The following is a 15,760-nucleotide window of genomic DNA, read 5'->3' on the forward strand; positions in this document are numbered from 1 at the left end:
GTTTTAAGAAGGTAGGTTTATGAATTTTTTTTTTTAATTTTTTATTTTGTTGAAATAGGCAGGTTTATGAAATTATCCTTTGATTTTTTAACATCATCTGAATAAAAATAAACGTGTATTTACCAAAAAATACATATATATATATATATATATATATAAAAACAAACGTGACTCGCACGTGCTCATGACACATTTTTAAAAATTTTTTAATTTTAATTTTTCTTCTTGTCGGGGTCAAACAAACAAAACCGAACTTGGGATTGCAGCGTGAGGTCTCCACGGTGCCTATTTCAATCAATCTCTTCATCAAGCCGCCGCCTTTAAGTTGTTGAGAGACTTCGGTCTGTTGCCAGAAACTCAGGAAAATCTCAGAACTCCCACCATTCTACATCCATGGCTGCTTCTATCGCTCCAACTTCCACATCTTTCATCAACAAGGTTTCTTTTTTACAATTTTTCACACCCATAATCATTTTTCTCCCTTTCATTTATTTTTTTATTTACTACAAAAGGTAATTTTTTTCCTCTTGTATTTGGGTCTCAGAAGGAGTTGGATCTCTCTGCTTTTTCTTTGTCACGGCCACTCTCCCTTCAGAGATGCAAGAGAACCATCCCAAAGAAAATTTGTTCGGTTATGGCACCGCAACAATCAGAACGCAGTCCCGCCACCACTGGCTCGGTTAATTCTTTTCTTCGTTTGTTCTTCGTCATTTAATGCCTTGTGCTTTGATGGCGTCTTAGATTTTTTTTTTTTTCCCTTTCTTTTGGGTTGATTTTGATGATGGGTTTTGATTGCTTTCAGGTCAAGACGGCGATGACGATGACCGAGAAGATCTTGGCTAGGGCCTCTGAGAAAACCCAGTTGAGCCCAGGTGACAATGTCTGGGTAAATGTTGATGTTTTGATGACACATGATGTTTGTGGCCCTGGTTCTATTGGAATCTTCAAGAAAGAGTTCGGCCAGAATGCAAAGGTACTTGATTCTTGTTGGGGCGCTTTCTGTGGTATATGGGTTAATTGTTTTATTGGATTTCAATTGGAAAATGATTATAGTGATTACTGATTATGAAGCGGAAATGTTATGTTTGTTTTGAATTTTTTGCTATTTTCAAAACATTTTTATAAAGTGGCTTGGTTCCACTGAATGTCAGTTTAAAGTTAATGGCAGCAAGAACATGGAAAAGTTCGTATCTTTAAAATCTGAAGTTATGACAAACTAGGTTTTGACTATACTCAGCTACTTCAGCCTAAATCCCCAACAATTAATTGATGTAATATGTACTATGTGTATCTCTGTTTTTAACAATGCGAGGTTGCATTTTTTTACTAGTAAATGAATCTTAATATGATGCATTTCTTTGTCCTTATTACTAGAATCTTATTCCTATGCTTTGAGTTAAATGTTATTATTATTTTTTTCTTGATGAATAAATATTGTGTTATGTTATTTAAAATATTTAATAAGTGTGTTGTTACTTAAGGTTTGGGACCGGGAGAAGGTTGTAATCATACCTGACCATTATATATTTACAAGTGATGAACGTGCAAATCGTAATGTTGATATCTTGAGGGATTTCTGCACAGAACAAAATATCAAGTACTTTTATGATATTAAAGATTTGAGTAACTTTAAGGTATGGTTTTGTACTGTGCTTTTAAAATTTGATCTATATGTTTTATTCTCTTGTTATTTAATCCTGAATATAAGTTCTGGTTTATCATTTATCAGGTTAACCCGGATTACAAAGGTGTTTGCCATATTGCTCTTGCCCAAGAAGGTCATTGCAGGCCTGGAGAGGTAACAGTTTCTTTGTTAAATTGATCAACTTTTTTTTTTTTTTTCCTTTCACAATTTTTATATATTTATATTTCAGACCAGGTTGTAAACCCCTTCTTTGGTTTCTAGGTTCTGTTAGGTACAGACTCCCACACCTGTACTGCTGGAGCATTTGGCCAATTTGCTACTGGAATTGGTAACACTGATGCAGGTTTCGTATTGGGTACTGGGAAGCTTCTGCTCAAGGTTTGTAAATTTTGAGGTTTCATCTTTTATCTTCTTTTGGCATTTTATATATTATTGTTAAATAGTGTTAAATTAAATAGTGTAACGTGCTTTGAGTGCCATTCTCCTGTAAAAGTCGGTATTGCATATTCTCTGGTCTCTTAGATTTAAGATACTACTTGGATCCTTATTTCAAAAATGGTGAAATCGACTTGCTACATGGAAAACAGGAAACTAAATAGTAGAAAAATAGAACAAAGTACGAGTTGTTTTCTGCTTACAAGCTATATGTGTTTGCCAGATTTTAATGCTTGAATATCATATTTTCTGTACAATTGTGTTTGTTTTACTTTCATACTTCTCTGATTTAATTGTCTGTGATTTTCTTGCCCCTTTAATTTTCAGGTGCCTCCGACTCTCCGATTTGTAATGGATGGTGAAATGCCAGATTACTTACTAGCTAAAGATTTGATTTTACAGGTAAGTTCCTAAACTCAGTATTTTGTTTCCTTTGAATATCCACATTTCATAAAATGTCTAGAAAATGTATCATTTTGTTAAAACGAGCCTAAAATTTTCTAGCTTGTTGATGTACATGTAAATGTTTATGTTTTTTTTTTTTTTTTTTTGGGTTTATTTTAAGATTATTTTTAAACAAGCAGTTAAGATCATAAATGGTTATTATAAATCGTATTAGAAAAGGAATCATAAACAGAAATGTTAGGTAACAAAAACCTTAGTTGTTCAATTGGGTATACTTATGAAATATACAACTCTCATGGGAAAGCCTCATAGCCTGCTTTGTTATAGCTTCCCTTTTTACTATTTGTTCTGTGGATAATTGATTACCATCTTGCAGATTATTGGTGAAATATCTGTTGCTGGTGCAACATATAAAGCCATGGAGTTTGTTGGTACAACAGTTGAAAGTTTAAGTGTAAGTAAATTCTGAAAAAGCTTCACTGCAAGTAGTAAGTACATTTGAATTTTTCTTATATATATATATATATATATATTTTTTTTTTCAGAAACTGACTGCTTTTCCATGTATATTCAATTGTATTTATCCTTTGAACTGGGCAGATGGAAGAAAGGATGACTCTGTGCAACATGGTTGTTGAAGCTGGTGGGAAGAATGGTGTTGTCCCTGCAGATAGTACTACATATAAGTACCTTGAGGTAAGGGCGGTAGATCATTAGGTAGATCATTAGATATGTTTAAAACCTGCAAGCAATAAACTTGGAAACTTGGATTTATTGTTAGTAGGCTAGAGAGTGCATCAGTATTTTTATGAGTATTCTGCATATGTTTTATAATTTTGAAGGTTCCAATTTAGAATAGGTGGATTAACTAGTGTAGAAACATAACCAAAGCAATCACTGTTTGTCAAAACTATTGTTGGGAGTGCACCTTATGGTCCTTACCAATGACATGGGAAAGCATAAGGTGTCACCTTGGCATAAATTTTTTAACTCTGTCACGTGTGGTTTGCAGTGAACACATTTTCTTTGCATCAGTAATTTTTGTTGTCTGACATGGACTTCTGTTTTGGTCTTTTGTTCTATGCAGGATAAGACATCTACGCCCTATGTACCTGTATACAGTGACGAGAAGGCTAGGTATAATTGCTCTAGAATATTTCTCACTCATTTATAGTCGGGTTTTGCTAATTCTGGTTGTGTTATTTATTCATTTGTCACATAATAACTTTGAAAGCGAAAAAGTATTTTTTAAATTCAGTCCGGCATTTTGGCCATGAATTGAGTCAAAGTGGAAAGTTGATAGTTGTTTTTAGCCATTATATACATATATATGTATATATATTTATTTTTAAAAGACATAAAATATCCTTCATCGTAGCTTTGTTATGAGTGAAAGTTATTGATCTGTATAAGTATTTAAGATATGAATGTGATAATCCTTCAATCTTCTATGATGACCTAAGTAATATTTGTTTATTTAGGTTTTAGAATCAATTGTATTAACCACTTTATTTTTATTTTCATGTAGATTCCTTTCCGAGTATAGATTTGACATCTCAAAACTGGAGCCTTTGGTGGCAAAGGTGAGTTAATTGGTTTGTCTTTTATATTGCATATTTCTGTTTTTGCTTCTTCCTATGAGTAATTTAGCCAGTTTCAATGTATTTGTGCAGCCTCATTCTCCTGACAATCGTGCTTTAGCTAGAGAGTGTAAAGATGTGAAAATTGATAGAGTATATATTGGATCTTGTACTGGTGGTAAAACGGAGGATTTCCTTGCTGCAGCAAAAGTTTTTCTAGCTTCAGTAAGTTTTCTCTAATCCTATATAACATGAGTAATGCTGTATTGCTACTTTATAGTGATGTAAGTGTTTTGGTCCATTAGAGGTTCATTCAATGTATGGAATACTGAAATGGAGTTAGCTTTTTCTCATCTAATAATCGCTTTAAGTCCCATTAAGGCATGGATTCATGAGTAAGTGGCACCTAAAGATAGACACATATGTAGGCATGCATGTACATATATCTGTGCATGTTATGTACATATGCATTTAAACGTGTGTGTACATGTGTATGTTGGAGATTATCTGAGCCTGAACTAGTTTCAAACTTTACTTATACTTTGATTGGATTGCCCCCTTCCCATTCCCCTGTTTTGGTTTCAACTAAAAAAGTGTATTTTGCATAATTGCAGGGCAAAAAGGTCAAAGTTCCCACATTCCTTGTCCCTGCTACTCAAAAGGTTCGTAACGCAACATAATGAAGTACATTTTCAAATTATCGTACTTACAAATAATTTAGGATTTTGTGAACAGAATAAATTCATCTATCATCAATTTTTACTTTGTACCCTGAAATTTACAGGTTTGGATGGACCTTTATAGTCTTCCAGTACCAGGATCTGGTGGCAAAACCTGCTCCCAGATATTTGAGGAAGCTGGTTGTGATACACCTGCAAGTCCTAGTTGTGGTGCTTGTTTGGGTGGCCCCAAAGACACTTATGCACGCATGAATGTACCTCAGGCAAGTTTTATTTTGTTGTTTCTTTTACATATGGATATTTTTAGGAAGCATGACATTGGACCTTACTAGATCTTTTCTTCTGTGGAAGCAAATCGTATTTCAGTAGTATCATTGATCAGAAGTCAATGGAACTACAGAATATAATAACTGTTGGAACACTTGGTCATGGAAGGCTCCTAATGCTCACCATAGGAATATTGAATAATATTAGCCAATCTAGATGACGAAGGATTGTAGGGGACATCAATGTGATTCTTGTCTTATGAGCCCTTTTACTATGCTTGTAAGAAGGATTCTCAATGTTTACATGCCTCTCGGTTTCAAAACTTTAAACATCAGTTTATGAAGTTCACTCTAATACACTGCCTGTTCTTATTTTCTTTACATTACATTTATGTGATGCCAAAAGACTTCATCTCTTTTATAAATCCTGCAAAATAAAGATGGAATGTTCTAAATGTGCTAGAGCAAGTTGGCCTCATAAATAACTATTTATCACTATCTCAAGGTGTTTATATATTACGCATCCGCAATCCGAACATGTTTTTCAAGTAAAGCACTCCACCTTAACTAGTTCTTTATTTTCTTTATGATTATTGTTGCTCATGGGGTTATCTATACCCATCAAATGTGATGTGTGTGGTTGATATGCTCACTCTTTTATATTCTGTTATTGGCATTTAGTTGGTGTGGAAAATCATAAGGTTTTACCATGGATGTCTCTGTAATTTGTTATGGTGATGTTTAGATAAGGTATATGACTTTTGGTCCATTGTCCATTATATCTAACTATTGGGAGTGGTTGAATGGTCACAGGTATGTGTGTCAACAACAAACAGGAACTTCCCTGGCCGAATGGGACATAAGGAAGGCCAAATATATCTTGCTTCCCCATACACAGCAGCAGCATCTGCTTTGACTGGTTATGTCACCGATCCCAGAGAATTCTTGCACTAGACTATGACTCATAATTCTCATCACATTGTATGTGTTTCTTTCTACTGTATTTTTCAAAGTTAGATGCTAGAACATGGATCTGAAAATGAAAAGTGGGTTGTCACACACCCACCCCAGAGATTCCATATTAGGAGGTTGTACTGTATTATTTATGTGCAATTCACCGTATAAACTTGTTTTTGAGTGTTTTGATGGCTACAAGAAGGAAATAAATAGCTGGAGTATGTTAGAAAAAATAACTGAAAATATGGTCTTGTATAGTTACCGTATGAGAATGATGATTTAGTGTATGAATTCTATTGTCTACTTTACGTTCAGTATTCATTCAGCTGAGAGAGGCGTTTCAGTTTATTCCCCGCATAAACCGCTGGCCAAAGAAAGAAATTTCCCAAACTCTATTTCTCCTTTATACTCTTTTCTGTGGAAGCTTTAATTTGACGCTTCCCCATGAACATGATGGATCAAGTCAGTCAAGTAGACTGGGCATGCAATAGAAGTAGTAATATCGCAAAATATTATGCATGTGCTTTAGCAACTCAGGGAAAATCTATTGGGTAAGGAAAGCAAAACCCACAATATTTTTTGTGTTTTTATTTCAAAATCCGTACGTATTGTTTTAAAAAAATAACAGCAGTGGAAAATTGAACAAATTGAATTTGGGTCCCTTCTGGCTCCAATAGATGAACTTCAACTAGGAAAAGTTGTTTCAAGATTGAGTGGGAGGGTGCAACAAATACGTAGTGTCCTATAACCACAGTTGACGAAAAGCTTCATGGAATCTTGCTTTTGCATGTATCAATTATAAATTATACGAGTAGATAAACATTTATGAAAGTGGAGAAGAAAAGCTTAAGCTGCAGCTGCCGACGGATTATTATTACCTTCTTCTTTTTTATTTTTTTATTTTTTTTATTTTTTTATTTTTTTATTTTTAGGCTAATGGGTATGTGCAACAATATTTATATCCTTTAACAGTTTAAACTTTTCTTTTTTTTTTTTTTTTTTTTTTTTGGGTGAATTAAAACATACTTGACTTGAGGACATGTGTGGTAGATAAGATTAAAATTATATAAAATTGTTTTCTTAGAAGGCTAAAATCTCATTTAATATTATATGTTATTTTTAAAGTGAAAACGAGAGAGTTAGGTTAAACTATTTTGTGTATTAAAACTGAACTTAAGATTGGGAAGATAAATGGGACAATCATCCAAAATGTGAACTTTGATGGCTACACTATTGTTCTTCTAAAATTTAGGTTAGGTTTAGTTTCTTGAAGCTTTTTTTCCAATTTTTTATCGGTTAGCTTGTGTCTTTTTCTTTCATGAAACCAAAAACATAAATTAATTTTTATTTTTTTAAATACTATATAAATGAATTTATTTCTATAATTATTTATTATTGGACTTTTCTTTTCATTCTTTTCTTCAGCAGAAATCATAAACTTTTCTTATTCCCTCCAAAAAGAGCAATTTGAGAGACACATATATATACACATGGCATTGTAAGTTCATCGTAGACTCCATATTCCCTCCAAAGATAATGCACCAGCTGTAACGACGTCCCAAATTATAGCTTAGCATATACAAGAGTCGACTGTTCAATTTAAGCTGTCGAAATCTCAATGGCTACACTACTCAAGTAACAGCTGAGAAATATCTTACCTATATTGCAATAAAGTAATAAACAGTCAACTTGAAAGAAGCAAATGCACATTTGTATTCCAACATAGGTTTCCTTAGTTGATGATCAATTTGCTTCAGAAGGGTCATCACGGAAAACAGTAAAATCTTGCTGCTCCCTGCATTCTTCTTCATCCATGGCTTCTATTGCTCCAATATCCACATCTTTCATCAACAAGGTTTATTTTACTACTACTCACGACCAATATACAAGTCTTATTTTCTATTCTTTGCTGACTCTTATTTTTGTGTCTCAGAAGGAGATTAATCACTCTGCTTTCTCTTTGTCATGGCCACTTTTCCTTCAGAGATATGAGAGAAGTAGCTCCAAGAAAATTTGTTCGGTCATGTCACCGCAACAAGCAGAACGCAAGCCAGCCACAACTGGCTCCGTTGACTTCTTTTTTTTTTTTTTTTTTCATTGATTTAGTGACTTCTGTGATGATGGTTTCTTAACTCTTTTGTTGCTAAACTTGGTGACATCTATGTTTGATTGTTTTCAGGTTAAGACTGGGATGACGATGACTGAGAAGATCTTGGCTAGGGCCTCTGAGAAAACCAAGTTGATCCCAGGTGAGAATGTTTGGGTTAATGTCGATGTTTTCATGACGCACGATGTATGTGGTGCTGGTTGTTTCGGAGTCTTCAAGAAAGAGTTCGGCCAGGATGCAAAGGTACTTGATCCTTACAGTTCTCTGTTCTGCATATAGGAGTTCAGTTTTGGACACAGATTATGCTGATTTACTGTTATAATTGGAAAGGAAAAAAAAATTAATAAGTTCATATTTTGAAACTTGTGAGAGATAACGAGTAACATGGTTCAATAAAAAATATCATGCATCTCATTTCTCAACAACATCTTAATATGTTTGATTACTTTCTAAGCATTGTTACAATCTTGTTGCTCTGCTTTGAGCTTGACGGTATGATTTATTTTTCAACCAATACACACCGTGATATGCTTTCAAAAACGCCAAGTTTCCAAGTTGTTTTCTCTAACATTCAATAAATGCTCAATTTCTTTTAAGGTTTGGGACCCGGAAAAGATTGTGATCATACCTGATCATTATATATTTACAAGCGATGAACGTGCAAATCGTAATGTGGATATCTTGAGGGATTTCTCCTTAGAACAAAACATCAAGTACTTTTATGATATTAACGATCTGAGTGACTTTAGGGTATGGTTTCCTATTATTCTAGGTCCATCTTATAATCTAATTTATATGTTTTTATTAATTCTCAGTTTACTTAATGCTGAATTTAAGTTCTTGTTTATGATTTGACAGGCTAACCCGGATTACAAAGGTGTTTGCCATATTGCTCTTGCTCAAGAAGGTCATTGCAGGCCTGGAGAGGTTCAGTATCTTTATTGCAAAGAATTTTATTTGATTCCTTTTCCTTCTTACATTTCCATAAATTTATATTCCAGACTAGCTATTAAACCCATTTATATGGTTTCTAGGTCCTGCTAGGCACAGACTCTCACACCTGTACTGCTGGAGCATTTGGCCAATTTGCTACTGGAATTGGTATTACCGATGCAGGGTTCGTATTGGGCACTGGGAAGCTTCTGCTCAAGGTTTGTAAATCTTGAAGTTTTGTTTTCTTATGCATGTTTTGTATATATTCATTATTCAGGACTTTTCATATAAATGTTATAACAAAATTTAGGGTCCCTTTGTCCGATATGCTTCCATATTGTGCCTCAGCGTTTGCATCTCTTGAATTAGTTGTTGATCCGTACAAACTGCTTTCTGTATGTTCTTGTCCTTTTAATTTTCAGGTGCCCCCTACTCTCCGGTTTGTACTGGATGGTGAAATGCCAGATTATGTTCTTGCTAAAGATTTGATTTTGCAAGTAAGTTTAAACCAAATCTTTATATTTTCCTGTCCTTTGAATATTTAGATGTTCATTGGTAAATATATTGCTGAAATGTAAAACATACCACAGGAAAAGCCTAATGGTCTTCTGGTCATAGCTTCCCTGGTTCTATTTTGTCCTTTTGATAACTGATTTCCTACTTGCAGATTATCGGTGAAATATCTGTCTCCGGTGCAACTTATAAAACTATGGAGTTTGTTGGCACGGCCGTTGAAAGTTTAAGTGTAAGTACATTTTGAAAAAAGGCTTTATACAAGTAGGGAGTTCATGTAAGAATTCCTTATATCAACTTTAATTGTTGATAATTGTTGATTAAGTTACTGGACAGATGGAAGAAAGGATGACTTTGTGCAACATGGTTATTGAAGCTGGTGGGAAGAATGGTGTTGTCCCTGCAGATGGAACTACTCATAAGTTTCTTGAGGTAAGGGCGGTAGATCATCTGATATGATTCAGAACCTGGTGGCAACAACATTTTAGGCTTGGTTTTGGGTTCATCTTCATATTAATAGTAGGTATTTTGAATGAATATATTTTCTGTGTATTGACTTGATCTGTGTATTGATTTGATCTTTTGTTCTGCACAGGATAAGACATCTGTAGCCTATGAACCTTTATACAGTGATGAGAATGCAAGGTATCTTTCTGATTATATGATTTCGCTTCGGATAATCTCCTACTCATTTGTAGTCAAGTTTTTCTAAACCTATTTATGTTAATTTTTATTCAATATTTTATATTTCAACTTCAAATTAAAAAAAAATATATATATATATATATACCTTTTTTCTTTTTTTTTTTTTCTTAATTTAACAAATACTGATGGCCATGAATTCTCTCCAAGTGAAAGGAGATCATCTGTAGTTTGGCAAATACCGAATAATTGGAATTTCAACTAGTGGCCTAAAAATGCAAATATTCACCAAAAAGCTCAATGGCAAGAGTAGCATTTAGACTTGTTATTAGTCATTACAGGATAATCTTCAAGATGGGAATACTCCAATTAATCCCTTCATCTTCTTCTGACCTATTTAATATTCGTTTCTCTTAGGATGTAAATCAATTATACTGACTAGTCTATTTCTCTTTCACATAGATTTCTTTCTGAGTATAGATTTGACATCTCAAAACTGGAGCCTTTGGTGGCAAAGGTGGGTGGTTTTATACTATTTTAATTGGGAAGAATTGTAAAATATGAATACATACAATTTATATATGCACTTGAATTCTGACATATATATTAGTCTATCCTTTATCTCCACAGATTTCTATTTATGCTTCACTTATTTATTTATTTATTTTAAAATTTTAACTATGACTAATTTGGCCAATTGGTTTGTGTAGCCTTATTCTCCTGACAATCGTGCTTTAGCTAGAGAATGCAAAGATGTGAAAATTGATAGAGTATATATTGGATCTTGTACTGGTGGTAAAACAGAGGATTTTCTTGCTGCAGCAAAAGTCTTCCTAGCTTCAGTAAGTTATCTCTAGTCCTATATTATATAGATAATTGAATATCGATCATTATCATATGGTGATGCAAGTATTGTGGTCCATCAGAGGTCTAGTGGCCTACGTATAGACCATTTGAACTGAGGTAGCTTTCTCTCACACTATATCCTCTCCAATTCCCTGAAATGTAGGAGTGGTTCAAAGTCCCCTGTAGGCTGATATAATGCCAAGTGACTTCTGTCATCTTGAGAAATAATTCTTTTGCTTCCATATATATACATATATGATATATACAGTTATATAACTTACCTAAATCTTCTTAGGCTTAAAAATGTACTTTTTGTAACTGCAGGGAAAAAAGGTCAAAGTTCCTACCTTCCTTGTCCCTGCTACTCAAAAGGTAAGTAATGCTACATATTTAAGTTAGTTTTCAAATGATTGGACTTGCAAATAGTTCAGGATTTTTGGGGATTCGAATAAATTCGTTTATCAATATACTTTTGATTTTGTACCTCGAAATTTTTACAGGTTTGGGTGGACATTTATAGTCTTCCAGTACCAGGATCTGGCGGGAAAACCTGTTCTCAAATATTTGAGGAAGCTGGTTGTGATACACCTGCAAATCCTAGTTGTGCTGCTTGTATGGGTGGCCCTAGAGACACTTATGCACGTATGAATGTACCACAGGCAAGTTTTTTTATATTTCTCTCTTTTCTCTTTTGAAAAGCATAACACTGGCTACTCAACCTGGCTTGACCTTTTCTGACATGAAAGTAAAATAATATGTTACAGTTATAATCATTGAAAAAAAGGTTAATATAAATACAGAATTTAAAAGTTGCTTGAACAATTAACCATGGTAGCAAATGAGAATTTAGTTGGTTTGGAAAATCATAAATCTTTACCATCGATATCCTTGTAATTAATTTCTTGTCCATTATCATTTATATCTAACTGTTGAGAGATGGGCACAGGTATGTGTGTCAACAACAAACAGGAACTTCCCTGGCCGAATGGGACACAAGGAAGGCCAGATATATCTTGCCTCCCCATACACAGCAGCAGCATCTGCTCTGACTGGTTTCGTCACTGATCCCCGAAAATTCTTGCACTAGCCAATATATATAACACATGATTTCCATGAACATTATTGTATGTTGTATTTCTACTGTTACTGCTGTAAATCAAGTGGTAAAAGATGGAGCTAAATATTGATAGTGGATTATCATATCCATATAAAAATGCCAATACATATTGTGACGTTGGTACCCTATTTCAAATAAATGGTGAGGGTATGTAGGGAAAGATGACTGGCATTTTGGTTTTGTATGATAACCATTGTGAATTATGATCTACTTTTTATGAAATCTAATGACTATTTTTGTTTTTCAGTTTTTTATCCAACTGAGAGAAGCCTATTGGATTATTCACATAAAAATCTAAGCCAGTAATAGTAGGAGCAAAGGATCTCTGTTTAAAGAAATAGTAGAATTGCAATGGATCAAGCTTTGCTGTTGTTGATTTTTGAATGTTTTTTTTGGGTGCTTATGAGCAACAACTTTTTGGCACTGGGGGTTATGTGTAGGCAGTCATGCAGGAAAATTTTCACAGGTCCCAACAGTATAGTTAAATTCCCATCAAATTATTTTTCTATGAAAAGTATATATTATTCTTTAGTCTAGAACCCAAATTCTGCATGTAAGTCACATAGCCGGGCACAAAAACATTGAAAAATGTTTCAATTTCATCCATCTTTTCAGACTTTATTTTGGACTTATTCGGAGCTATTTCAGACTTCAGAGACTTTATTTCAGACTTTATGTTGGCTATTCCATCTTTAGAGACTTTATTCCGTGGAGTTAAGACTTTCTTACAACAAGCTTTAAGTACCTCCCAAAAGTTTCCTTTAGAATGTGTTCCATGGCAAACTTGCACTTGGACTTCCGCATTAATTCCAAAGATTTGTTACACCAACAAATTATACATACCGTTTCAAAATCGATCTTTTCAACATATCCAAACGTATAGGCTAGTTTTTCAGGCGCTAGGTATAGCCTCAAATCTACAATCTTAGCACAAAGTATATAATAGAAGTTTCCAGCATATCAAAATCCAATATAAGTGTGTGTATGGTAATGGATATCAAAATATGTTTTTCATGGCAACATTTATGTAGCCAATTAAATTTCGATTTCGAAACAAAAATATCTTGTCACTATAAATATGATCACATCATTTTTGTAAGCATATGGATATTATATATATATATATATATATATGCTTACAGAGATGACATTTTACCAAGAAAAAAATTTAATCACAAAAATGACATGATCATATATAGTGGTCATGATTAACATAAAAGTTAAATAAAACGGTGACCACTATATATGATTATATCATTTTTGTGATTAGATTTTTTTCTTGGTAAAATATCATCTCTGTAAGCATATATATATATATATATATATGATGAAGATAAATGTATGGGAAATGATCGACATGATAAATGAGATGGGGCATATGGTATTTTTTTTTTTTTAGTTTTATTATTGTATTATTATTATTTTTTTATCTTGATCAACATATATTACAATTGGGAGAGATGAATGTCTGCCAAAGCTACCGATATGATAGCATGATTTGAAATCCTGGCAAATCATATATATCTCGACATTATTGAGGCTGCATGATCAATGTGACAGTATTGCATTTATGATTATGATTTGTGATTTTGGACAAAGGAAGTTCACATCCACCTCTTATTATTTTTTTTTCTAAACTTTTTTTATCATTTAGACATTTATAATAATTTTCTTCCATCACTCCACCTATTCTAACTTGGGAGCGTGTCTTATGTTGGTTGAAATAGAATTTCTTTGAGACCAAGAAAAAAAAAATTGATATAAACAAATTAGATCTTTAACATCACAATTAATGTTAAAATTTTATTTTTGAACCTTAAGATCCCATAAAGTTTAAAATTTAAAATTATACTTATCAATTGTTAAATTTTGATATAGTTTATTTTAATTAAATAAAATTTTAATATGTCATTAAATCTATTTTTTACTACTTTTAAATTTCTAATTCCAACCTTTAATATAATGAACATTATATCATTCTAATATAAGTTTGACTATTAAAGCCAGGACTACTTATGGCCTAGGGATCATGGCTCCCCTAACGATTTTATTTTATTTTTTAATATATATTATTTTTTGAATTTTTTTTAGCATGATAGTTGTATTATTGTCTTAAATAATATATTTGGCCCCACTAAATTGATATACAATATCTATATAAATTAGTTTTTATTCCAAATTACAATATTTATTTTTTTTTATTAATAATTAGAAAATTTAGTTAAAGTAATGAAAATTTTGATTTATATATTTTTTTATTTATAGTATACTTATGGTTTAGTGGAAAAAAATTAATGTAATGTCCTTTTGTGATTAATAGGTAGTATTTTGGAAAATTTTTATTTTTCGTTACTTTATCTTTTAGTTCACTATTGACATTTTATCTGTTAAATTATATTTTTATTTGATTGTTATCATTTTTAAAACAAATATCTTAGTTTTTGTTGGTTATCAATTTTATCCATTAAAGTATATTCTCTTATATTATTCCAATAGAATTTTTCCTTTTTTTTTTTGGAAACAAACTGAATGAAATTTTCTAATAGATCTATCTAAACCTTAAAATAAAATAAATTATATAAAAGTTTATAAAAACTAGTTATCAAATTTTTTTTAGGGATTATAGATATGGTAGAAAAACTATATCATCAATAACATTTGAACATTCAAAATAAATAAAAATCAGAGATTAAAAAAAGTTTGTAACTTGGCCCCCCTAAAAATGGAATCTTGGCTCCGCCCTTGTTGACTATACAAACATATATATATATATATATAGAGAGAGAGAGAGAGAGTTGCTGCAGAAAGGACTGGTGCACATGTCTTGGAGTGTACCATCAACTGCAGTTTCTTTTCTCTGTTAGGTGCGGTGGCATCTTTTTTTTTTTAAGAAATAAAAAAAAAGCAAAACATTTTTTTATGTTAAATTAATATACATTTTATATTTAAATTAAATACCTTTTAAGTTGATTTTGAAGAAGGTACATATTTTCTTATGTCTCCTCGCTTGAGAGCTGAGACCTTTGTTACTCTTGGCAAAAGAGTAAAAAATGCACTCAAATAAGCAAGCAACAAACGCACTAAAAAATAAACGTAAAAGAAAAAAAAAAAAAAAAACAAACACATATTATAGATTATTGAAAAATAAAAAATCTAAGCAGATCAAAATACAGAATAAAAAAAAAAAAAATCTGAAAATACTATGTGATTGCTGGCCGGCAAGTGGGTGAAAAAAAAAAAAGTTAAAACTGGGTGCGAGGAAAAAAAGGAAGAAAAGCTGGAGCTGGTTCTAGTTTAGAGATCTAAAAAAGAAAAACAAAAAAAAAAAAAACAGTACTGGACGGAGAAAAGGAGAAAACGCATTTTGTTTTTTTTTTTTTTTTTTTTCCTTCAAAAAAGATGGAAACACACCGTTTAATTGAAATGGTAGAATGATGGGCGGGAGAGAGAAAGAAATTGCTATGAGAAATTGCTGTTTTCCCTTTTTTTTTTTTTTTTTTTCAAAAAAGGTGCCAACACACCTAACAGAGGAAACCAGTCCTCTCTACAGCAACTCTATCTATATATATATATATATATATGTAACCAACAATTCGACATCTAAAATAAATAAATAATATTGTTCTTATTTTAA

The 15,760-nt window shown here is 32.4% G+C and overlaps 2 protein-coding genes across 6 annotated transcripts; both read left to right on the forward strand.

The window, feature by feature from the left end:
* Positions 1-217: 217 nt before the first annotated feature.
* Positions 218-6,271, forward strand: LOC107410237 (3-isopropylmalate dehydratase large subunit, chloroplastic-like). Of its 2 annotated transcripts, none has more exons than XM_016017653.4 (15): positions 218-438; positions 548-679; positions 803-973; positions 1,482-1,634; positions 1,730-1,798; positions 1,907-2,023; positions 2,408-2,482; positions 2,862-2,939; positions 3,086-3,181; positions 3,573-3,622; positions 4,014-4,068; positions 4,159-4,290; positions 4,680-4,727; positions 4,850-5,008; positions 5,825-6,271. In XM_016017653.4, exons 1-15 carry the CDS (start codon positions 394-396, stop codon positions 5,963-5,965), a joined length of 1,521 nt encoding a protein of 506 aa, XP_015873139.2. In that variant the 5' UTR covers positions 218-393; the 3' UTR covers positions 5,966-6,271. The 2 variants fall into 2 exon arrangements, with proteins under 2 accessions (XP_015873139.2, XP_015873132.2); XM_016017646.4 differs by having other exon boundaries at positions 219-438; positions 545-679.
* A 1,225-nt stretch (positions 6,272-7,496) lies between these two features.
* Positions 7,497-12,372, forward strand: LOC107410287 (3-isopropylmalate dehydratase large subunit, chloroplastic-like). Of its 4 annotated transcripts, none has more exons than XR_009640845.1 (15): positions 7,497-7,823; positions 7,902-8,036; positions 8,148-8,318; positions 8,673-8,825; positions 8,934-9,002; positions 9,110-9,226; positions 9,431-9,505; positions 9,676-9,753; positions 9,858-9,953; positions 10,117-10,166; positions 10,626-10,680; positions 10,874-11,005; positions 11,334-11,381; positions 11,530-11,668; positions 11,956-12,092. XR_009640845.1 is itself a non-coding variant. In XM_016017712.4 (15 exons), the coding sequence occupies exons 1-15, from the start codon at positions 7,782-7,784 to the stop codon at positions 12,094-12,096; spliced, it is 1,518 nt and encodes a 505-aa protein (XP_015873198.2). In that variant the 5' UTR covers positions 7,501-7,781; the 3' UTR covers positions 12,097-12,372. The 4 variants fall into 4 exon arrangements, 3 of the variants coding, with proteins under 3 accessions (XP_015873198.2, XP_024925354.2, XP_015873190.2); XM_016017712.4 differs by having other exon boundaries at positions 7,501-7,823; positions 7,905-8,036; positions 11,510-11,668; positions 11,956-12,372; XM_025069586.3 differs by having other exon boundaries at positions 7,502-7,823; positions 7,953-8,036; positions 11,510-11,668; positions 11,956-12,372.
* The last annotated feature ends 3,388 nt before the right edge of the window (positions 12,373-15,760 follow it).

Source organism: Ziziphus jujuba, chromosome 1 (genome assembly GCF_031755915.1).
Source record: "Ziziphus jujuba cultivar Dongzao chromosome 1, ASM3175591v1".
NCBI lineage: Eukaryota > Viridiplantae > Streptophyta > Magnoliopsida > Rosales > Rhamnaceae > Ziziphus > Ziziphus jujuba.